This window comes from Anabas testudineus, chromosome 3, assembly GCF_900324465.2.
Source record: "Anabas testudineus chromosome 3, fAnaTes1.2, whole genome shotgun sequence".
In the NCBI taxonomy this organism is placed as follows: Eukaryota; Metazoa; Chordata; class Actinopteri; order Anabantiformes; family Anabantidae; genus Anabas; species Anabas testudineus.
The window spans coordinates 7,810,169-7,831,180 of NC_046612.1; the positions used below are offsets into that span (position 1 = coordinate 7,810,169).

Here is a 21,012-nt window from a genome sequence, read left to right on the forward strand (position 1 = left end):
TCTCACTACAAGTGTCACATAGCTGAGAAATGACACCTTGCCCCGTTTTTGAAGGTGAAAAAATTTACCTGGGGATTATTTTGTAATCTGAGCACCTATGCAGCTGTACAGTATCCTAATTCTCGTGCAGTTGTGGAGATTTATGCAGGCAGGAGTTAGATGGGATTTTGGAACTCGGCAGCAGATCTCCGCAGGTTTTCTGGGGATGTTTAAGATCCGCCTCACTAGCATGAGATGGACTGCAATGGTAACAATTCATGGTTTGCCTTTTAAGATAATACTCCATATTAGGAGCTGTCATCGCTTTCAAATATCTCTATTTAAACACGGATGGATGAGCTTATTAACAGTGATGTGCAAAAACACAATCTATGCACACACTCTGCTCAGCTAACATTTGTATTAGCAAGCAGGAAAGGTAGGTGCTCCTGTCCTGTCAACAACTTCATATATATAAACATGCAGTGTGTGTTGAATAAGCAATTATTTTTATGGTATATTATTAATATGTCTTTGAATAGTAAAATATGTGTAGATACCCTTTTTATTTAGCTACTGAGAAAAAGTTGACTTCTTTCACATACAGAGAATTAAATGCCAGGTAAAAAACAATAATAATTTCCTTTAATGTATTTTTCATTTATAAACAAGACTTATTTGCATTAGGGATTTCTATTTACACCTTCAGCAGAAAAACTGAATAGAATATTTAGAATATCCAGGTGGTTCAGAAAAGTGTGTGTGTGTGTGTGTGTGTGTGTGTGTTCAAAGTGTACCTGTGATAATGACACACATCAGAGTTTGAGAACACAATGTCAACTTTATATACGGTGTATGCAGTGTTTCATAACTAACGGGATAAACAGTGAGTGTTGGGGATAATGTAACATCATAAAAGTGGTTTCGGCTGTGGGTAGTCATGTGGTGAGCTAAGATTGGATGTGTGATGACTGCAGGGCTGAATACTTGAACAGGATATTTCAGTAGCTGTTGTAGCATTGTCAATATATCAATAGCTCATAGAGTAGACCTGAGCATGAAAGCTTTTTCAAAAGAGCATTTAAGTACATTTGCTGAGAATTAGCTGACTTGTGTAATAACTGATAGGGCCTATTGACTGCGGCCTAGTTTACTGTTGGCAAATCAATGCTATTGCATGCAAGTCCCACTACTTTTAAACAAACTTAACAGGCAAAGGGGATGTTCAGGGGGCACTGGAGAGAAATAAACAAGATTGATGCCCTTTTTATTATCTGTTTTTGCTATCTTTTCCTCTGTGTGTTACTTACAAATGGCATTATCGGATATCCATTGTTTGGACTTCGATGCTCCTAAATGGCCTGATATATCGAGCTGAGGCTTTTAAGGTGGTTACAGGGGATTTCTGCCTTTGACTTGGCATAAAAATAAAATGAATTGTGGCTCTGAAAGTTTTAAATATTTATGGTTTTTGTTTTTGCAGTAGTAGAATAGAAAAAGTGAAATGAGGTTTATATTGGTAAGTAACCTAGCAGACTGCAACAGGGGACAGAAAAGTGTGTGTTTGAGTGGATGAGGGAAAGGATATAGACTTGCTTAGATGCTCCTAGTATAAGGTCTTTCTCTTGAAGGATACTGCTCACACAATTATGTTTCCATCTGCCCACTTCAGACCACATGGCTGCTTTTTTTTTCTGCAATTTTATGTCCCAACTAAAAAGAAGGAAACCATATTTGTGTCCATGTTGTCTACACCGAGATAATATATTAGCAATAATAAAAATAATAACACATTTCCCCGATTTAATATTTTTTGTCAAAATACATTTCCCAGTTAGAATCACACAGCACAGGACAGAGAGCAGAAAGCAGATTCTGCCCTCTTTGTCTGCTACCCTTGCAACTGTGTGTCAGCAAATGTAATTGTTGCAAGCTCCTATAGAAAAAAACGCTGCCGTCCCTTTAAGTGCTTCCACCAATTCTGATGGCGTGGTGATTTACATATCCCGTCCTCCCTCCCCCTTCAGGAGAGCTGAGCGAGGATGTGGAGGCTGCTAGTGAGACCACCACAGACCAGGAGGACCAAACCAAAGACAGAGAAAGTGGGGGGGAGAAGGAGCTCACCAAAGGGACAGGTAAGGCCAATATTTACACCACACACATTTAGGCAATACTATTCTCAGGAAACATGTGGCCCTGCACCTGAAGGGTGCATAGCAGGGCCTTTGTTTAATTATACTAAACATATCTTAACAAAAGTGTTGAGAGCCTTTTAAGCACACTTTCTCAAAACTCCCTCAATCCAGTTCTAGTTTTCAAATACTGCTCTTTCATGCTGCAGGTTTGCAGGGATTAAATTCCATCAGATACAGTTAGGATTAACTGTAAGTTTGGGTAATATGCTCAGGTGACATGTGACCCATGTTTTGTCTTTGCTCAATAGGTGATGTGCAGAGAGGGGCCTGTATGTGTAACTCCAGCTGAGCCATGTGTGCACACACATGTGATAGCACTGCCCCCCTCTCAACTTTGCTGCACACACACAGGAACATAGGCAACACTCACCTGTGTTTGATGTTATCAGATCAGATCCATCCTGCTTGACAGGTGTAGATGGTGACTCCTAAGCAGGGGGGTGGGCCCAGGCTGAGGGGAGGAGCTTTAGAGCTAAACAAACCCTGGTCAGGGGCATGCTGCTGTTCCTAAAAACCTTTTCGAGCACTTGAGAAGTCATTTAAGGTTCTAATGTATTGAAATCGTTTCCAGTTTGAATAGTTAAGCATGGATACACTGTCAACCCTTGAGTTTATGGTAGAGAGGCTGTGTGGCTTTTCTTTTTCCCCCTGTGGGACCAATCATGACTGTTATTGAAGTTTTTACATGAGAAATGAGGGCACTTGTTGTCATAGTCGCTGGACGTATCGAAGCAAATCACAAGTTGAGTGACTGCATTAGTACAGGTGCTAATCTAATAACACAGATGCTCTGAATGAGGTGGAGTGTTTTTCCATACCTTTTCAGACATGTTAAAGAAGTTACTGTACTTTTAACACCATGTGGTCGCCTTCAAACTGTGAGCCCGACTTTATCTCCAGGACATGAATGAAACATTGTTTTAAACTCCAGTTTAATGAGGCACAAGTTTGAAGCAGGACTTAATTTTGTCGTTTTTTTGCTTTCGTTTACTTGCAGTATTTCTGATGTTTTACATTTCTGAAATGTCAGTACAAATGAAATATAGTTTAATTTTCTTTTTTATGCACAATTTACTTTGTGCGCCTATGATAGAAAAACAATGGTGAAAGTAAAGATATCTCTTATTCAATAGAAGAGATTTCTGATAATGATGACACTGAACAGTAACAGGCCGCGATAGATGCTTCTCACTTGTCTAACTTCTTGTGTTACTGCAAGATGTTTTGATTTACACTAGTCAGGTTAAAAGCTGGAAAACAATTCAGACCTTTTGCATATCTAAGTTTTTTATAAAGTGCAGCAAAAAAACTTCATCACAGTGTTTGAAGCTCAGCCTTTGTAATATGTCTTTGATATTCGAACTTCTATTTTAAATGAGGCTGAGTTGTTTGTGCTCTTTGAAAGGGCGACACTCTTCTTTGATGGAAGAAATAATGATATGCATGCCTGACTGAATATGGCTAAAAGTATGTTTTAGCACATCAAAATAAAGCACTTTAAAAAGCATTAAAATGAGCTGGCCGATTAATAATTCACTCATACCTGTGGTGCACAGGAAGACGACTCCTCGCATTAGGATTCCTCCTTTTTGAAAGGCATGCAATTTGATACAAGCATATTCAGTTCCTTTCCTCCCCTCTGTCAGTCGCTAATCACCAAATAAGTGTGTTTCTGTGTTTTCACAAAGGAAATATGTGCTTGCATATGAAAAATTTACAGCTTCCCAGCAGCTTATTAGAAACGCTTAGTTAAAAATAGCATGTGCATTAGGGAACCAGGTCTGAGGTTCTGTTTGATGTCAGTGAAAAGGTGGGTGGGTGTGTTGGGGTGGTGGGTTCAAGGCAGTGTTGTCAGCGAAAGGTAAACAGCTGTAGTTTAATGGAAGGGTCTCTTTTGTACTTCAAACTTTTTGCGAATGATGAATACAGTGCCCATTCAAAGCAAGCGCAAAAAAAACTATTTTGTATTAAAAAAATAAAAAATAAATAATAATAAAAAAAAAAGACGAAAACCCCACAATGCATTTGGTAAACAGAGGAGCACTTGTTTGGGCTGGTGATTGTCTGAAGATGTTTGTACAGTAGCTACACAGATGGTGTGTATGTTAGAATACGATGTATGAGTGTCTTGGCCAACCTGTTATTTATCTGAGAGGTGCTCAGTCTCCCACTGTCTGAGGCTCAGCCGTTTCTAAGGTCCATCATTAGAACTACTGAAGTATTTCTTCTCATCATTGTCATGTAGCAGTTGGAACAGAGCACAACATTGTTCCTTTACAAATGACAGTCACTGTCAGACAGACAGCATTAGCGAACACAGAAAAAAGGCTTCCTTCTTTTTAAAGCCACTGTCAATCTTATTGTCTCTTTCTTGTTCCACAGCTCCTCAGTATTCATTAAAATCATTTAGAGGTACATCAGAAGCCTTTGTAAAATGCATATGTATTCGTCATGTCATCTCTTGAAAGATGCCTTCATTATTCAGTTGTTTTGTATTTATCTCAAATATAATACATATATGTGCATGTTCAGGCATTCAGACATATGTAAATGTCATATACTCCCATCACAGCAAGCAGTATGTGGAGCAACTTTTTGTGATTATACAGTATATTATTAGAGTTATATATCCAGAAAGTAGACAATACAAATTAATTGTAAAGATAGTTAAAACAGGACGATTTGGACAGTGATGTTCATGTTGGCGGTAGCTGCAATTTAATCATCCTGCATGATTAGTAATTCAAAGGGTCATTTTTAAGGCTAGGTATGAAATATGTATAAATGAATAGCCTCTCCTCACACCTACTTCACCTAGCTGAGACAGCAGTGGCAAAAGGGAAGCGTTCTGCATAGGAACAGGATCCTTACCTTCATTAAAGCAGGAGGTGTATTTATGCAGCAGCTGAATGTATGGGGATGCAGCAAGGAGAGAGTCAGGAGGTGGCAAGTGTAGGGGAGATAGCAAGGTGAAGAGAACTGAAAGATGGGAATCGTTAATACACCTGCAGACCTGGACACAATGTGACATTGACATTTTTAACATAAATGTATGGAACAGTTGAATTAGAAGTGGTGAGAAGGAGGGGGAGAGAAATAATCTCTTTCATTCTGGAGCTCGGGAGGATGGTAGTTGTCTGAAATTGAACTTGATAAATAATTCTTTTCACACCTCTTTCCTTACATTCAATTTATGGGAGCTGGAGCAAGGGGGTGCGTAAAAAATTATATTTCAGCCTAGGTCATCCACTTTCTGAGATCTGTAAAGCCTTTGGAGATCAGACTTCTGAGTAGAGGAAAAACAAGTGATGGCAAATGTCAGACAGGTAACGCACAGAGGTATATACAATATTTTATTGACATTCAATGACCCACAATTAAAAAAAAATCCTGCTCATTCACAAAATATAATGGCAGTTTTAAATATGTTTTAACATTTCATTCAAACCTATCCATTTGCCTTGGTAACCATATAGGCAGCCCTTGAATGTATTGTCATTTCACAAGTCTGTATTTAATGGATAAATGAACTTGAATGAATCTGTTTCTATTTCTATGTTCTGTAAAATTCAACAGATATAAATACATACATAAATGGAGATGTTTCTAGTGAGGTGCACTTCTGTAGTTCAAACTTAGTTATTAGTTTATGTCTTTGGCAATTAGAAAAAATCTTAGCTTAGATTTGAATGTATGTATATTTAGTATTCAATTAGCTGCTGCACAGTGTTTTCACACAACCTGTGTATAAATAGTGCTTTTGCTACGCTTAAAGTATTTTCCTACCTAATCACACTTGTAAACACATATGCATAAAAAAATTAAAATGCTTGAAGTCAATATTTATATATTGTGGTGAGGTGGAAGGCATGTACTGCAGACTTATAAGAACAACTGTAAAGTGTGTAATTATACAATAACAAATACTATAATCAAGATGGTTTAATATATTTACTTGTACCAGAACCTTTCTCAGGAAGATGACCCAAACCTGTGCTGTGTTTCCACAAAGACCAGCTTAAACAATTATCAGTTAAATATTGACACTAAACCTGTGAAACTGTTAAGCATGCACACGGGCACAGTGATGTGTATTATCTGCTGATGTTGTGTTGGACACTGGAGTTGCTGCATTTTGTCTTTATAATGAACATGATGATTAGCATCCCCTAGACGCAGCTCTGTGGCATTGCAGTCTGCTCCCTTTTTATTATGCTCCCAGTCTTCTGGTGTTGCTCACTCAGGAATAAACACACCAAATGTTATGAATCGTTCTCCATGTAACAGTGCAGATATGTATATTGAATATTAGCTTTGGTTGAAGTTGAAATTGCATGCTTATGGTAAGTTACAATCAAATTATTAAAGTTTATGTTATTGTTCCCCTAAACTGGAAGACATTCAGTGCAGTGGTGATTTGTTATTGCTTTTAAACACTAAGTAGTATGAGAAATAAGGAGACAGAGCGGTGAAAATGTTTACATATTCATACCACATCCTTTGAGTGCTTGTCATTCCTCAAATTATAATTCCTGTTGTCTTTGAAGATAATAGGTCATAAATTGTCCTTGTTCGTGAGCCAACTCCCTGAAAGCTCTGTGTTTATGAGTTTTACCACGGGGTGTCTAATGGCCAAGCACCAGTGCTGTGTCTCTGAGCGTCCTGTAAAGGTGAACGCCATGTCATCCTGTGTTCAACTGCCTGGAGATTTATAACTCTTCTGCTAATTAATACTGCATCTCGTTTTCTTCATGTTGGATTTGACTTTTTGGAATTATGTTGCAGCCGCAAGACACTATTTTTGGTTCTTCTTATAGGTTTTGTCCTAAGATGCAGGTTTGAATTTCATGAACAGTAGGAAATGAGTTCACGTGTAGCTTCACAATCGGGTTTATTTCAAGGTTTCAGTTTGGAACACTGCCCTTTATTAGTCTGAGCTCTGACACAGGCTGTAAATTAAAAACCTGGACAGAAATGGGGAAAAAGAAAAGACAATATTCAGGTGTTGTTAGCTTAACATTAAAAGAGAATGACATGTGGCACTGTGGGAGTTGAATCATCTGTATTAATGGCCAACTCGATGAGGGAAGAGAGGTGGAGATTTTGTACAGTGCACAGAGGAGAAGGGTGTTAGAGAGTGTGAATGTGAAAAGTTTTAGGGAGCTGGGGATCAGAGGACACACTCTTTCAGAGAGTGTACCTCCGAGGATCATTGATTTCACTATGGAGAGGAATTGTGGGTGTGATCTTAGGTTGAACGTGATTGGCAGATTGAGACAGTTCTGGGAAAGTAAAAATAAAGCTGCAGCTTGGCTGGCAGGACAGTTTTCTACAACTAGAGGCCTGAACCTGCTGTAGCAAGACAGGAACTACGGTAATGAGGGGGCAAAGAGATGATGAGGACCCCGTGTCAATCAGTAAGGAGGGGGGGGGGGGTCTCCCTCCAAAACACGAGGAATCTTTGTCCCATCTTCCACTTCCTTGAACAGCGTGTGAGTGTAGCTCAAATTTTAAAACCTCTTCCAAGGGCAAAGCATATTAAAGCTGTGATTGTACTCCTGCAAGAGTTCAATGACAGATGACCTGTTGTAGTTAATTCACTCCGTGCTATGTCAGTCACTCTGTCCGGCAGCCATCTTTTCTTCCCCTTGAAAGCACAACAAGGCTGTGATTGCTCCAGAGACCAGTGCACTGTGCTGACAGCTCCTTTGCTGCTTGAATAATACAACCCAGCTATGGGAGGTGAGACAAGGTGCCAAAGTCCAATTCACTTACAGGATGCGACGCACAAAAGCCTCAGATTTACGGAAAAGGGGCATGAATTAATAATCACCTAATTGACTCTTAGGTTTTTTTCTCCTCTCCTACTCTGCCTTTTGTGCTTTCAAACAAAAGCCCACCCTGTGTATCTGTCAGAAGAGGTTTGGTGTGGATGGTGGCTCTGTGTCTAATGGCCAGGCAGAGGAGGTCAGGGTAACAGGCAGATTCCTGACAGACATTAAGGTCACTGACAGAGGAGGAGCTTATAGTGGTCTCTATGTAGGGCTACACGTGAATGGAACAAGCAGTGTTAATCCCCCCCCCACCCCCAAAAACTCCTCTTATCTATTTCTTTCCAAGCTTTTCATTGTTTCTGGCATTTTTTCATCAACCCTGACAAGAGAGAACAGGATACAGTACTTGGATGTTAGTCATGGTGCCGGTGAAGGTGTTGGACTGATCAGATTTATGGACTCTTAATTGGCCATGACGAGACTGCGTCTCAGTAAGCCTCCCCAGCTCTTCATCTGTACTCCTCTCTCTCACGCACACAAACACCCTGAGCCAGAAAGCCAGTTTGGGCCCTTTCTATTGCAGCTCTCCAAGGCCCCAGCATAAACAGCCACTTGTTTCACCTCTCTGATGCTAATTGAGTAATTGTGGAAGTGGAATATACTTATGATCAATTATGTTTATCCTCTTAATCATGAAGCTGAGAGGATACTTGTGTCTACTTAATCCATGCTTACTTTCTGTACAGTATGTATGCACTTGGTGGCTGTGGCACAAGCTCTGTTACCTACTATTCTGTCCCAGAGCATAAAGAACATTTAGCTTGTAGCTAAAGGCAATTTTCACAGCCTAATATGCTCGTAACTGTGCAGATTATCATGAGTCAAATTGGTGCCTATTGTATTAATGAACTGTTGAAAGAGAGAGGAGCGAAGGAAAGAAAGTCCTAGGTGCAGAGATTGTTCATCATAGTTAGTAAACTCAAATATATATGATCATTATCATAAACTTTAAATTTAAATAATTAAATGCTTGGCTAGATGTTGAAATGTGAAGCTGAACGAGCTGCTTTGCTTTTCTTGAGACATCAGTTCTGAGGAAGTAGGAGTGGACTGAAGTGGAGCAGAGGAGGAGGAGGAATTGGTGAGGACAGTGCCATGACTGAGAGGTTAATGTCAGGGAATGGGAGGTTCCTTTTGTTTAACATTCCCCTTGTTTATTGGCGGATGTGTTTAATAGGATTGACTGTGACTGGACCCTAATAGGGCCTCCCTGGCTGATCCCAGTGTCTCCGGGAGATCCAGCAGGCTGCTCTGTCCAAAGCCAGGTCCCCCACTGGGTAATCAGCTCAACTGCCCTCGTCCTGATTGGAGCTGACATTTTAATGTCTGGAGCAGGAGCGTGGTCAGCCCTGCTTAACCTGACCCCCCACCAAACCACCCTTCTTCTACCAGTGCCCTCTATTCTCAATTTGCCCTTCAGGACTGTACAAATCAGGCCAAATTTAACTCTTTATGGGCTTATTAGGAGTTAGTGACACAACTCTCCAAGTTTCGCAGTGAATTCTTTCTACTGGTGACACACACATGGTGCTACTGCGCCGTTCACCTCAATCTGGGTTCATGCCGATCTCCTCTGTGAGCCAACAGCGTAACTGTAACTGCTCCACTGTGCTGCCTCTTCGTGCCACCTCTAGTTTCCTTTTTTTTATAAAGTGGTATAGTTTTAATTGGTTTGCAGGACTATTGTGTGAGGCCTTGCTCTGCAGACGTGAAGAGAAATAGGTTATTTTGTTATTATTAGTGTTGTTTGCAAGACAAGGACAATCTCTGTAATGTGCAAGTGAAATACTTGAATATATAGAATGAAATCCTTTCAGCTACTTTCAGCCACCCGGCAGTGACTAGAAGTCCTTTTTTACATTTTCATTTGCAGATTGAGCATCTGAGCACGGTTGTGTCTTATGTCTCATCCTTGGGTATGACTAATCATTAGTTTGATGCCATATTTGAGCCCAGTGGCATGATTTCATATCTTAACATTTTTTTCTTTAAATGAAATCTTGTCGTATACGATCTAGCTTTGAGGAAATAGTGAAATTTGCTCAGGGGTTTTGTCCTATTTTTCCTCCATGTCACAGTCCACTTGCACAGAAATGCAACACACGGCTTAGTTTGTTAGAGAATCTGTAGTGAATTTCACTGGCAAACACCTAGTTATGGAAACAAGCTGACAAGCTGTTCGGTCAAAGTGTAAGCACTGCTTGATTAAGAGAAATCTTTCTAGTTTTCTAACAGAAAAACAAAGAATCAAACACAAAAAACTGCCTGTTCACTTTATTAAAAAAAGCATACAAAAACTAAATCTGCTGAAGCAGAACTGAGACTATTAGATAATAAATGAAGTTACATTTGGTAGACATAGTTCAGGAGCTTTTGTAGAGGTTCTCATTAGATTTGCTCTTTTGTGTGTTTATATTATTATGGACAATTTACTGGTTAAACAAGTTTAAAACAAGAGCTTCAAAATACTATACATTAGCTAACATAATTACTATGTATGTGATACATTAATATCAAAGAACTCATACTGATAAGAAGAATCTAAGAAAAACTGAGTACAGAAACGAGTTGTTCAGTGTTGAGCCTAATGTGGATGAGAGATCTCTTTGCCCTTGTTACTGTATGATCTGGTCACAAGATGCTTGTGTACCTTGTCTCAAGTTTAGAAACTCAAGGGGAATGAAAATATGTGGTCGTATGAAACCTAAAGCTGCACCCTGTGGAAAGCTAATATTTTTATTAGCTGTTTATGGTGTTGTATGATATCCTGACAAGCCTACATTGAAAGAGACAACTCATCAGAACACATACTGTAGGATGTGTGTCGCTCAGCAGAAGTCTGGGAAGGCAAATAAAAAAAAAGTGTGCCAGTGTGTTTTTATTTTATTATTTTTTAATGGTGAGACATCAGTTGGATAACAACACCTTTTGTGTCCAATGCTCATTAAATGCAGTTATATCACATTTAAGAAATACATCCCAAAGACCTTTAGCCACAGTGTTATTGATTGCCCTGCTCTCAGGCTGCCAAGTCCATTCCTTGTCTTGACATGTCTGCTCTCCTCTTTTTATCCCTGCGTGTTTGTGTGTGCCGTGTGAATGTGTGTATGTTTAGATTTGTCCAGCCACCTGGAACGGCAACCGTCAGATTCCCCAAACCCTTCCAAAAGGCCATCTTCACGGTCCGAGGCCTCAGAGAGCCCGCTTTCCTCGAAGCGTCCCAGGACAGCTGAGAAGAACACTGCGGAGCAGGTGAGAGTTACAAACCACAGAATTTTGTTAACATTGAGACCTTCAGATGTTCATAAAACTCTCATCAAACTCTTTGAATTAGGGGATCTTGCTTAAGGTTGTCTCATCCTCAATTACCAAGCCCTCATTATAAGCCGCCAACTCACACATCAATTAAAAAAAAAAAAAAAAAAAAAAAGAAATGTAAAAATGTTCTTCAAATAATTTTCACTTAGTTACCTCACTCCTTTTTTTTTATAATATGCAAGATTTAAAAAGAATCTTCTTAAAATTATTTTTGCCTTTCTGCTGCAGTTGCACTGCTAATTGTGTATAAGGTGGAAAATCAATATAGTATTTGACAGATGAGAGCACTTTGAAGTGGGTGCCAAGACTCTGTGGTGTTCGGTATTACACACTTGTCTGTGATCAGAGGGATCTGCCTGCTTGAGGGAAGGGGGCCCCTCTCTTCCTCCTGATCTACAACTCCTGCTCAGGTGGACACACTGTGCTCACAGCACTCATTTCATCCCATTAATCCTATGTGGATCTGTTCTCCCCCTCTTTCTTTCTCTCTCTTTTCTCATCTCCACCTTCACCCAGATGTACCAGTGCCCGTACTGCAAGTTTACCAACACTGACCTGAATCGCCTCAGAATGCACGTGATGACACAGCACTCTGTCCAGCCCATGTTACGCTGTCCATTATGCCAAGACATGCTCAACAACAAGATCCACCTGCAGTTCCACCTCACACACCTCCACAGTGTGGCGCCTGACTGTGTTGATAAGCTTATTGCCACAGTAAGTTCTGTTTTGTATTATAAGATGTGGGATTTAGGATGATGTATTTTGCATGTAGTTACTTACAGGTTAATTAGAAAAGCTTTAATACTGAATTGTCCACATTCAGTTTTATATTTCTACCTGATGTTGCCCTTTGTTAGCTTGGTATGTATTTGCTTGGCGTGGTAGGTGCTCATTGTTTATTCTGATCATTTAGTGACTTAGCAAATAGAATACATAAACTACTTTAGCTAATGCATTTGCCAAAGTTTATAAGTCAGAGGATGCTGTGCAGAAAAAGCACAACAGAGGAACTAATATATGGCCTTACCTCTACCTTGTATTTGTACATTATGGCCAGCCAGTCTGCAGGCAGTGAGTCAGGTCAAGGACCAGTGTCAGGATTCAGCAATGCCAAAACGATGAGTCATTTGCTCTTTATCAATTACTTGTCCTGGAGAGGCTGCCTAGCTCGGAGAACAATTGTCATTCCAATCTTTAGTCCTCTAAATTGCAAACATTCAGTTCTTTATTAAACACAAAGGCTGCTGTTAGTTGTGAAATGGCTGCAGGGAATCCCATTGGCTCTTTGGAAAATACTGGGCCTTTTTGAGATGAATATGTTTCAAAGCCATTTGGGGAGGAGGACTCATAATCTGTTTTTGTATTTTTAATGATTTCACGATGAGTCTATTAGCTCTGTGTTCATTTATTACTGCACTGACATTCTTGCCATGTCTAGGATCACCTTTGTGCTAGTCAAAACAAACCCTTTTATTATGAATATGTTAAAATAATTTTGACAGATTAAACAAAATGTAATGAACAATTTTCCCACTCAAGTACCACAGTGGAAATTTTACAGTACAATAAAATAAGCCAAAATCAAGAGTATTATAAACAATGCATGTCTGCATACAGTGTGGGAAACAAAACACTGTTATAAAGCTTAGTGTCCATGTCAAGGTCCATGCCTACAGGTAATAAGATTCTAAATTAATATTGTTTGTAGCTTGAATCATGTCGTATTTGACTCTTAAGCCTGAAGTTACATTTGCCTCAGCTGGTGCACCCTTTCCTACACTGAGAATACTTTCCTTTCTTGCTTTAATGCTCATCAGGAGGAAATAAAATTTTATTTGCTCTGTTTTCTTGTAAATCACTGAGCAAATCTTTGTTCTGTTCTATCCTGTTAAGCTAAATAGCTTGGTGGACAATCACTGGATAAAACATTGCTCTGTCTGCTGCCTAGCCATCTTCATCTCCCATCTAGAAAGTAAATGGCAAGCACATTAGTATGGTAGATGGCAATATTTATTTCTTTTATAGAGGTAGTAATGTGCTGAACCACTACAAGAGCACCGTGATAGAACAGAGGTAATATAACACACATTAAAGGCAACACCTTTTTTATAACTGGTGAATGTAGATGGAAAGGTACTTTATCCTTTTCACATGTCTAAGGAGAGGAGCCTAATTAATTCTGAAATAGGTGACTTTTATTTCTTGCCGAGCATGCATAATGATGCGTTCCTTCTTCCGCCCTTCATTTATCTGTCGTCTTTCCACTCCCTCCTTTCCATGTCCCTCATGCCTCTCTGCCTTATGTACTATATACAGTATATAGTGAAGTATATGTATATAATATACAGACACTCCTCCAGTCCTCCTTCTCACACTGTATGTCTCGTTTTCTGTCTGTGTGAGATGGGGGCAATGAAAATAATTGTGCTTCATTAATTCTGAGACTGGCTGGATAATAGCCATTTGGAACTATGTTTGCCAATTAGATGGTCCAAATTAAAAGTGACCTTGGGATACTCTGCTCTTTCCTCTAATCGCCTAATGAAGCAGTTGTTTAGAAACAGTCCACTTTGTAATGTAAATCATGGCTTTTTTTCTTTTTTTTTGCAACTTTCCATTATGGTTGTATGAATTTTCATTTTGTAGCAATAGGTTAAAAAAAAAATGGCTGAATGTTGTTTTGGTAAATTTTTGATCATCTATAGTGCTGTGTGTTGCAATGGAAAGCATTAACTGTTCTATAATTTTGAGCCATCTGGATCTGACCTCTAGACTACAAGGCCCACTAAGGTCCATTCAGCTGTGTTCTGACTGTGCCTACTAGAACAATAATTAATAAGCATATGGTACATGGTAGATTAACTGACCTGACACTACATTTCATACTTGTCTATAAGTTCGAACAGATGTTTTTTTCACTAAGTGAACTGTTAATTTTAATTAACTGCTTATGTACAGCATATCTATTATCCTAATTTCCTACTTCAGGACTTAAGCATATCACTGTGGAACATTAGATTCTGTGGACAGCCAGCTAAGTAAATAATATGGCTATGATTGTGTGTTGGTACATATGTGCTTGTTAAGTAAAATAGTAACATACACATTTTTCAGGATCTCAGCTTTGACTCTGATTCTATGTTTAGTGTCTCTGAATTTCTGCATTTTGTTTTCTGTGTTCAAACCTTTCCTTTAAATGAAGTGAAACATTACATTATCAATTGGTAATAATATTAACCATATAACTCCTTTATTTTTCTAGGTGACAGCAACTGAAGTACTGCCAGCAAGCATGTTTATACCTGTACCAAGTCCAGACAGAGAGTCCCAGAGCACCCCTCATGGCACAGCCAACTCTAACTCTGAAGATACAAAGAAGCACACTGGTTAGTATCCGACAGAAAATGTGGTGGTAATTCCAGATTTACACCCAAGTTTTACATTTTCTACATAAAAAGTTCTAATAACAACAGTCAAAATATATTAGTTACAACAGATTGACCAATATGTTCTGTATGACCATATTATCATGTTGGGTAATGTGTAGCTAAATGTGCAAAGAATTTATTATTTTACTAAGGAATTGTGTTAGCAATTGTTTCATTGCATTTTCACACAATGAAAGATGTTGAACCTTTTATGTCAAAGGTCTTCAGACAAAATGAATAATGGGTTGCCATCTACAGGCTTTATAATTTAGTCATTACTTTTGCCATATTTTCTCACTTTCCAAAGAGTACTAACATAATGCATGCTTTACTGTCCATTATTGACATTACTATGGAAAAACTACACCTTGGAAATGCAGGCATCTTCTAAATTACTCTTGTTTTGACCTATTCACAGATGTGTCAGATGCTGATCCAGAGAAGGTGGTGTCTTTGCCTACAGAAATATCTGATGCTCGCAAGTCACCTTTGGAAGATCAACAATCGGAAAGGGATGATGCCACAGGTTTCTTGTGCTGGAAGAAAGGCTGTAATCAGGTGTTCAAGTCTTCAAATTCCCTCCAGATGCACTTCAATGAAGTACACAACAAAAGGCCCCAGTTACCCGTTTCAGATCGCCATGTTTACAAGTATCGATGTAACCAATGCAGCCTGGCTTTCAAGACTGTGGAGAAACTACAACTCCATTCACAGTACCATGTGATCAGGGCAGCCACCATGTGCTGCCTCTGTCAGCGGAGCTTCAGAACTCTACAGGCCTTGAAGAAGCATTTAGAAACCAGTCATCTAGAGCTGAGTGAAGCTGATATCCAGCAGCTTTATGGGGGCCTATTGATGAATGGTGACATTGGTGATGCATCCCTTGGTGAAGAGCATGGAAGTCTGGGAGAAGATGATAAAGAGGGAGAAGAGAGTGATCTAGAAGAAAAGCAAAGCCCAACAGGCAGTGACTCTGGCTCACTACAGGAAGATTCTGGATCTGAACCTAAACGTGCTTTGCCATTCAGAAAGGGCCCCAATTTTACTATGGAAAAGTTCTTGGATCCATCTCGTCCTTTCAAGTGCACAGTATGCAAAGAGTCTTTTACACAGAAGAACATTCTTCTGGTTCATTATAACTCTGTTTCCCACCTACACAAGGTAAAGAGGGCTCTTCAGGAGTCCACTACTGGTCAGCCCGAGCCTACCAGTAGCCCTGACAACAAGCCATTCAAATGCAGCACTTGCAATGTGGCATATAGCCAAAGTTCTACTCTGGAGATCCACATGCGCTCTGTACTACACCAGACCAAAGCTAGGGCAGCCAAACTAGAAGCAGCAGGAGGCATCACTGGTTCTGCAAGTGCTCCTAGTTTAAGTGGTGGAGGGTCCAACATCAGCACTTCAACATCTAGTCCAAGCCCAGCCAGCAACTCAGCTACCAACTCCACCAACCACAGTTCATCTGGGTCTCAAACATCCCAGAGTATTCTTGGAGGAAACCACATGAACCAGACTCATAGTATTGAAAGCCTTGGGAATTCTACAGTGAGCTGCCATTCCTCACCATCTGAAAACCATGAGGTAAAAAAGACAAAATTTACTGACATGTTGTCTGCTAGGGGGCAACAACAACAGCTTCAGCAACAACAACAGTTGGCTCAGGCTCAAGCTCAAGCCCAAGCCCAGCTTCAGCAGGAGCTCCAGCAACAGGCTGCTCTTTTACAATCACAGCTGTTCAACCCAGCACTTCTGCAGCACTTCCCAATGACAACTGATGCACTTCTCCCCCTGCAACAGCAGCAGTTGCTATTCCCTTTCTACATTCCTGGAGCAGAATTTCAGCTGAATCCAGAGATCAACATTAGTAATTCAGCACTTGGACTAGCAGGATCTTCAACATCCTCACTGCTGGAAGATCTAAAAAACTCAGCCCAGCAGAGTTGTTTGCAGCAGCAGTTGATGCATCACCACCTTCAGCAGCAACAGCAGCAGCAGCAACAACAGCAACAGCAGCCTCATTCACAGGCTCAGGGGCAAATGGCATTGCTGCAGCAGGGTGCATCTCTCCTCCAGGCAGAAAAAAAGCAGAAACCTTCCTCCTCGCACAATGAGAAGGAAAGAGAAATACAAAGAGAGAAGGAGATAAGTGAAAAAAACGAGGAATATGCTAAGGATTCCACAGAAAGCAAGCTGAAAGAAAAGAAGGACATTCAACATATTTCAATAAACATAAACCATGATAGTAGCTTGCCACCACCAAGGATTGCTTCAGATGCTCGAGGAAATGCAACTAAAGCCCTGCTGGAAAATTTTGGGTTTGAGTTGGTAATTCAATACAATGAAAATAAGCAGAAAGCTCAGAAAAAATCAGCTGGACCTACAGGATCAAGTGGCCCAGGTGGGATAACAAGAGTGGTGGACCCCATTGAGGGATTAGAGAAACTAGAATGTGAAGCCTGTGGCAAGCTGTTTTCAAACATTCTGATTCTGAAGAGCCACCAGGAGCATATCCACCAGGCTTTCTTTCCATTTCGATCCCTTGAGAGATTTGCCAAGGAATACAGAGAACATTATGATAAACTCTATCCACTGAGACCCCTTACACCAGAGGCTGCACCAGCTCCTCCACCACCACCACCACCACCACCTCCACCACCACCCCAAAGAGCTCCCACACCAAATATTCCTGTCTCTGCTGCTTCACTTACACCCCCAACTGTACCTCCCCCACAGCCTCCAGTTCCAATGGCACAAATTCCCATGCCAATAGATTTGCCCCTTTTCTCTCCACTAATGATGCAACCCATGTCTCTCCAGTCCTTGCCCACTCAGCTGCCTCCCCAGTTACCATCTGTTGAGCCAAACCTGGCCTCAGATCTAGCCCAGCTATATCAACAACAACTCACACCAGCCATGCTACAACAGCAGCAGAACAAGAGGCCACGGACACGCATCACAGATGACCAGCTCAGGGTCCTGCGACAATACTTTGACATTAACAACTCACCAAATGAGGATCAGATTAAAGAGATGGCAGACAAGTCTGGATTGCCACAAAAGGTCATAAAGCACTGGTTCAGAAACACCCTTTTTAAAGAGCGACAACGCAACAAAGACTCACCATACAACTTCAATAATCCACCAACAACAACTCTAGATGACACAAAGGTTGACTCTAAACCTCCTTCCCCTGAACCACAAAAACATGAATTATATGGAAGTAAGAGGTCATCCAGGACCAGGTTTACTGACTACCAGCTAAGAGTGCTACAAGACTTCTTTGATGCCAATGCTTATCCTAAAGATGATGAATTTGAACAGCTATCTAACCTTTTGAGCCTCCCCACTCGAGTTATTGTTGTGTGGTTCCAAAATGCTCGCCAGAAGGCAAGGAAGAATTATGAAAACCAGGGTGATGGGGTAAAAGATGGGGAAAGGCGAGAACTGTCAAATGACCGCTATATCCGCACCTCAAATCTCAACTACCAGTGCAAGAAATGCAGTCTGGTTTTCCAGCGCATATTTGATCTAATAAAACACCAAAAAAAGCTGTGTTACAAAGATGAAGATGAGGATGGACAGTATGACAGCCAAAATGAGGATTCATTGGATCTTTCCCATGAATGCTATACTCCCTCTGGATCTTCTTGCCACACCCCAATGCCCTCCTCTTCGAGTCTCTGCCCACTCCCACCCTCCACTTCAGCATTCTCACACCTCCCGTCCACTGAGAAAGAGGAGGCATCACCAGCATCCACCTCAACCCTTTATGATGAGAAGCCCAAGCAACTACCAGACATTACTGCTGATGCTCGAGAAAACCAAACATCTATTAAACAGGAAATTGTGCATCAATCCCAGTCTGAGGCACAACATCACAGATCTCAGAGAGAAGAGAAGATCCAAACTACTACTAAATCTATCAAACATTCATCGCCTTCCTTCTCTCAGCAGCAACAACAGTGTGGTCCCTCAGCCTCTCAGACGAGCCAAGCCTCATCGCAAAGCTCTCACATGAGCCTCAATCCACACCTAACCTCTGCCACACAACAACTTGCACAGCAGATGATACCATACCAATGTGAGCAATGCAAGATTGGCTTTCCCTCTTTTGAGCACTGGCAGGAACACCAGCAATTACACTTCCTCTCTGTGCAAAATCAATTCATACACCCTCAATTCCTTGACCGTCCAATTGACATGCCTTTCATGCTATTTGATCCCAGCAATCCTCTCCTGGCAAGTCAGCTACTCTCTGGGGCAATACCACAGATTCCCAGCAGCTCTGCCACCTCTCCGTCCACCCCCACCTCCACAATGAACTCCCTGAAGAGGAAGTTAGAAGAGAAAGCTGGCACTAGCCCAGGAGAGAACGACAGCACAAACAGTGGAGAAGAGCCACAGAGAGACAAGCGGCTCAGAACCACCATCACACCTGAGCAGCTAGAGATCCTTTATCAGAAGTATTTATTAGATTCAAATCCTACACGTAAAATGCTTGACCACATTGCCCATGAAGTGGGATTAAAGAAGAGAGTAGTGCAAGTCTGGTTCCAAAATACTAGAGCCAGAGAAAGAAAAGGCCAGTTTAGAGCAGTAGGGCCAGCTCAAGCCCATCGTAGGTGCCCTTTTTGTCGAGCGCTTTTCAAAGCAAAAACAGCCCTTGAGGCACACATTCGCTCTCGTCACTGGCATGAAGCCAAACGTGCTGGATATAATTTAACTCTCACTGGTATGCTACCTGAACAGGAGGGCATGCAAATAAAGATGGATGCTATCGAGACATCAAGTTACTCCCATCTTGCCCCTACAAACAGCGATGGACAAAGCTCCTCCATGTCACCAGTGAACAAAAGCCTGGATTTGTCTCCCAGGGCCCTACTGAGCCCTTCATCCATTAAAATTGAGGGAATGGAAGATTATGAGAGTGCAAACATGTCCGCTGTGAACCTCAGCTTTGATCACAGTAAACTGGATAATGACGACTGCTCTTCCGTGAATACAGCCATCACAGATACAACCACAGGTGATGAGGCCAATGCTGACAATGACAGTGCTGATGCAAAGCACAGCCAAAATAGTGGTGATTACTTGTCTAAGTCTGGGGGCACAGTCCCTATGCTTGAGAATGATGACCAGATGTCTTCTGGGCTTGTAAGCCCAGCAACAAGCTATTATGCTAAGGACTATGAAAATGAAAATATGATTGACCACAGTGAGACATCAAGTCTGGCTGACCCCTGCTCACCAAGTCCTGGAGCCTCAGGTAGCAGAAGCATCGACAGCGGTGATCGACCTGGTCAAAAGCGCTTCCGAACCCAGATGACTAACCTCCAGCTGAAAGTGTTGAAATCGTGTTTTAACGACTACAGGACTCCCACTATGCTGGAGTGTGAGGTACTTGGCAATGAAATTGGACTTCCAAAGAGAGTGGTTCAGGTGTGGTTTCAAAATGCCCGTGCCAAGGAGAAAAAGGCAAAGCTTAACATGGCCAAGCACTTTGGAATCAATCAGACATCCTATGAGGGGCCCAAGACTGAATGCACTTTGTGTGGTGTCAAGTACAGTGCTCGCCTCTCTGTTCGTGATCACATTTTCTCCCAGCAACACATCTCTAAGGTGAAGGATACCATTGGAAGTCAGATTGACAAAGAAAAAGAATACTTTGACCCTGCCACTGTCCGCCAACTTATGGCCCAGCAAGAGATGGACCGCATTAAGAAAGCCAATGAAGTTTTAGGACTGGCACAGCAGCAAGCCATGCAGCAGCAGGGGATGTTCGATAACCCAGCAATGCAGGCTTTGAATCTCCAGTCAGCCTACAACCTGCAAGGCATTCCACCAGTCCTTTTGCCAGGGGTTGGCAGCCCTTCTCTTTCCAGCTTTAACTCATCTAATACAGGTATGTAATCATTTGGCATACATTTACCTCAATATAGCTGAAGTTGGAGGGAAAATGAATTACAAATGGAATTTTACAAGTAAGCTGTAATTAATGCATGCAAGTATCAGCCATTATACAGAAATTCCAGTCTGTACTTAACTAGGGCCTACTAACACTGGCCCAGACTACACCAACTCTTCTTTACATAAATTACATTGACATCAGTTCAGTATCACATGTACTCATTTGACCTGGCACACTTCCTCTATAATGTGCAGCTTAATATAATGGAATTTTGCAATTTTTGCTAATAAGCACAGAATTTAAATTACTAGTAACACCAAACTGCTGAACTATTAGACCCACAA

At 41.0% G+C, this 21,012-nt stretch overlaps 1 protein-coding gene across 5 annotated transcripts in view; it reads left to right on the plus strand.

The window, feature by feature from the left end:
• zfhx3 (zinc finger homeobox 3) overlaps positions 1–21,012 on the plus strand; it is a 130,672-nt gene that overhangs the window by 102,969 nt on the left and 6,691 nt on the right. For 4 of the 5 annotated variants that reach the window (XM_026379010.2, XM_026379014.2, XM_026379012.2 and 1 more), the window contains exons 6-10: positions 2,007–2,114; positions 11,124–11,260; positions 11,843–12,043; positions 14,592–14,715; positions 15,176–20,662. In XM_026379010.2, the coding sequence (XP_026234795.1) occupies positions 2,007–2,114; positions 11,124–11,260; positions 11,843–12,043; positions 14,592–14,715; positions 15,176–20,662 (6,057 nt within the window). The remainder of the gene's footprint in view (positions 1–2,006; positions 2,115–11,123; positions 11,261–11,842; positions 12,044–14,591; positions 14,716–15,175; positions 20,663–21,012) is intronic. The other variant, XM_026379015.2, reaches the window with a different exon arrangement.